The 4,159-nt window shown below is 45.6% G+C and overlaps 1 protein-coding gene across 6 annotated transcripts in view; it reads right to left on the minus strand.

Annotated features, from left to right (window-relative positions):
• Nucleotides 1-4,159, minus strand: part of ELAPOR1 (endosome-lysosome associated apoptosis and autophagy regulator 1) — a 98,021-nt gene that overhangs the window by 11,938 nt on the left and 81,924 nt on the right. For all 6 annotated transcript variants that reach the window (XM_017855934.1, XM_017855932.1, XM_017855933.1 and 3 more), the window contains 2 exons: nucleotides 3,640-3,903; nucleotides 1,929-2,102 (listed from right to left, as the gene is read on the minus strand). In XM_017855934.1, coding sequence (XP_017711423.1) covers nucleotides 1,929-2,102; nucleotides 3,640-3,903 — 438 coding nt within the window. The remainder of the gene's footprint in view (nucleotides 1-1,928; nucleotides 2,103-3,639; nucleotides 3,904-4,159) is intronic.

A 4,159-nucleotide genomic window follows, 5' to 3' on the forward strand; every position in this document is an offset into this window, starting at 1 on the left:
AAAAAAAAAAAAAAAAAAGAAAAAAATACACCATTTCCCCAAATCACCACCTTCGTTGCTCTCCATAATTCGCTGACTCTTTTGCTACATGGAGCCTGCTTTATTCAGTCTTATTTCCTAAGTGATCATGACCTGTTATTTCTGAGGCTTCATTTTAACTGCTTCGAAGACTTCTGAAAACAAGATAGAGATGCCTATCTCCAATCTTTCACAGATTCGTTTCTTTCTTGACACGTTCTCTATATAAACACCCATCAACTTCTTTGCATGCTGCAGAAGATGGGTCAGAGCTCTATGATGTGAAGGCCTTACCACCAACAGAGTCAAAGACGAGATGCTCAAGATGCACTTTATATTGTAACTTTTTTTAGATGGAGTCTTGCTGTGTTGCCCAGGCTGGAGTGCAGTGGCATGATCTCGGCTCACTGCAACCACTGCCCCCTGGGTTCAAGTAATTCTCCTGCCTCAGCCTCCCGAGTAGCTGGGACTACACACGTGTGCCACCATGCCCGGCTAATTTTTCTATTTTTAGTAGAAACAGGGTTTCACCATGTTGGCCAGGCTGGTCTCGAACTCCTAACCTCAGGTGATCCGCCTGCCTTGGCTTCCAAATTGCTGGGATTACAGGCTTGAGTCACTGTGCCGAGCCTATTTCGTAACATTTGAAATGAACTTTCCAACTGCTAATCGTGGCTTGCTTGCAGTTTAGTCAAGTGCAGTGGTGGGATTAACCTTTGCTTTTCTGCCTTTGAATTTTGGATCTGAAATATTTGCAGCAGCATGAAATGGCTGATGGTGACAATCTTTCCTAATAAAGCATTTCATTTTACTTTCTTTCATGCTGTCAGCAAAGAGACATGTGGATGAACTAGAAACAGCTGATTTTATCCAGCCCCTAGGAAACAAGCGACAAATGCAGTGATTGCTGAAGACTGCTTTTTCAAGAAAGGGAAAAAAACCTTTCCTCCTGCGTATTTCTGGGTTTTCGTCTGTTTGTTTTGTTTTGTATTGTTTTTGTTTTGTTTTTTGAGACGGAGTCTCACTCTGTCGCCCAGGCTGGAGTGCACTGGCGTGATCTCGACTCACTGCACGCTCCGCCTCCCGGGTTTATGCCATTGTCCTGCCTCAGCCTCCCAAGCAGCTGGACTACAGGTGCCCACCACAATGCCCAGATAATTTTTTGTATTTTTAGTAGAGACGGGGTTTCACCGTGTTAGCCAGGATGGTCTCGATCTCCTGACCTCGTGATCCGCCCGTCTTGGCCTCCCAAATGCTGGGATTACAGGCATGAGCCACTACGCCTGGCCTTCCTCCTGCATATTTTTAAATAGACTCATTCTGAGGAAATAAAGGTCAGGTAAGAGTAAAAGAAAACCTTATTTTATTTTATTTTATTTATTTATTTATTTTTTGAGACGAAGTTTCAGTCTTTTTGCCCAGGCTAGAGTACAATGGCGCCATCTCAGCTCACTGCAACCTCCACTTCCCAGGTTCAAGTGATTCTCCTGCCTCAGACTCCCGAGTAGCTGGGATTACAGGCATGCGCCACCACGCCCGGCTAATTTTTTAGTATTTTTAGTAGAGACGGGGTTTCTCCATATTGGTCAGGCCAGTCTCAAACTCCCCACCTCAGGTGATCCGCCCACTTCGGCCTCCCAAAGTGCTGGGATTACAGGCGTAAGCCACCGCACCCAGCACCCAGCAAGAACACATTATTTTAAACATCTATATTTTCTTAAGTGTTTATAATCCTGATTATTTAACCTGAGGGAAAAAAGTCCTCAGGGAGAATAATATTTAAAAACCTTTGAAGCTCCTCAACCCCCTGCTGCCTGAAGAATTTCTGATTTTCTCCTGTGTCTGTCTCTGGCCTTTGATCTATGGGCCTCCCCCATTCAGTTCTCACCCTGTCAACTGGTATACCTTACCTGGTTTCCACAGAGACTGAGGGTAAAGTGATGGAAGTATTTCAGCCCTTTGGAAGTGAAGCTTGGCCCTCCAGCAAGAGTGACAGTGTTTGCCAAAGCGGAGAAGTTGTAGTTGAAAGTCCTGGTCGGAGTGTTGCGTGAGAAGATGCAATCGTTGTAGCACAGAGAGTGGATCTGATGGGGAGAGGGACGGGTCAGGCCCACTGGTCAGGCAGGGCCTTGAGGGGCCGCAGCCGAGAATAGCAGTTTTCTCCCCAGTCTGGTCCCGCCCAAATGGGGTCAAGAGGAGGAAGAAAGGATTAGGGGTGACTAGCAAAGGAAGTAAAACAGGCACTAGGGGATTTATGTACATTTGCCATTCAGTTATTAGCACATATGTGATGGACAAACCCAAACCTGTTATTGTTCAGAAGGGAGTTTGGTCAAATTCTATAGCCTTATTCCTGTGTCTAGATTATAGAAGCCTCTCAAGACACGAGGATCCTTTTTACTTTCCAGCAGAAGACAATGAGGTACTAACCAGAAAAGGGTATCTGAGATGGAAGAAGAGAAATTTTTCTTGCTCCCTCCTCACCCCCTCACAGTGTAAAACTCACTGAACTCTGCTTCCTGTTTCTCAGGTTCTCTGTAGGAAACTGAACTCCGAAAGGGGCTTTTCTTCCCATAAACCTGTTCATTGCTCTGTTTTAGGGTCACCATTCAGCGGCAGCCGCACACAATTGTCATTCCCTCCCACAGCAGCAGAGGGAGCTCCAGGGAAGGAAGGTTGTAGCAAAAGTCCAGGGTACTGGAAAGAGGTTGCGAGGGGTCTGTAGAATCGCTGCACTTCATTGCGCAGATGAACTAGGCAACGTTTGCAGAGTACATATTGATAGTGCCTTACAGATGTATGTGCATGTAGTTGTGATCAGTAAAATATAAATTCATTTAAAAGCATCGATTAATAACTGAGAGCTTTTAGTCTAAGTACTTCTCAGATGCAGAAAGTACATGGGGGCAACAACACTGCTCCCTACTTTATTTATTTATTAGTTTTTTAAGGTGCTTTTAAAATTTTATTTTGTAAATTAGAGACAGGGTCTTGCTCTGTCACGCAGGCTGGAGTGCAGTGGCACAATCATGGCTCATGACAACCTTGAACCCCGGGGCTCAAGTGATCTTCCCACCTCAGGCTCCCAAAGTGTTGGGATGACAGGTGTGAGCCACTGCAGGCAGCCTTTTCCCACTTAGGAAAGGAATCCTTATACTTGTAAAGCTGAGAAGCCACTGGGATAGAAGACAGCAATGCCACTTATCATATGTCCCAGTAATGGCTGGGTTTCTATCTTCCCAAAGAAGGGGCAGATTTCCATAATAACAGGATGGATTGAACGATGCTGAATATAAGCCACAGGCCCCACCCCACTGTTCCTTCCCTCTAGGTCTCTGCACATCTGCCAAATAACCCTCTGGACCAGACGGTCACCAACCTCTCTTACCTGCCAACTAAAGAGGAGACTTGTCAGTGACTGAGTCCTGGACCCTGGAAATCAAGCCCTGCTCACCCTCTACAGTCACAGCCTGGATGGGTGTCCTCCAGGACTCCAACCTAGGAGTATGCTGGGGGAGCACTTGGGTATCAGCCTCTGAAGAACCCCACCCAGGACCCAGCATCTTCTGAGCTCATCCAAGCAGAGGGTCAGGTTTAGGATAAATGCCAGACTGCAGGTACCTTGTTGTTCTTGGTCCCTGGACCACAGGGCACACAGGCCTGGACACCGTAAGGCTGGTGGGCTTTCAGAATGGTGTTAGGGGGGCAGGAGTGGCAGGTTCCTGAATCTCGGTCAATATAGTAACCAGCAGGACAAGAGGTGCAGGAGGAGCCCACATCAGAGGCCTCTAGAGCACAGGGACGGCAGTAGGAGGCCACACCATTCATAACATTGGTGACATTGATGGAGTAGATCTTGGCAACGTCATTGGTGTACTTCCTGCTCTGAAGACAAGTAGACAAGAGGGGAGAGGGGAGAGGCCTGAGACACCAGCAACAATTGAGCCCTCTAGAAAGAGCAAGGTACTTAATCTTCCATCCTGTGATACTCAAGAAGAATGTTAGAAGCATCTGACTCTTTTTACTCACCAGTAGCTCTTCATGTGCATTTGGTGATTTTATTTTATTTTATTTTATTTTATTTTATTTTATTATTTTATTTTATTTTATTTTATTTTATTTTATTTTATTTTATTTTATT

The sequence above is a fragment of the Rhinopithecus bieti genome, unplaced genomic scaffold, assembly GCF_001698545.2.
Source record: "Rhinopithecus bieti isolate Rb0 unplaced genomic scaffold, ASM169854v2 scaffold_42612, whole genome shotgun sequence".
Lineage (NCBI taxonomy): Eukaryota > Metazoa > Chordata > Mammalia > Primates > Cercopithecidae > Rhinopithecus > Rhinopithecus bieti.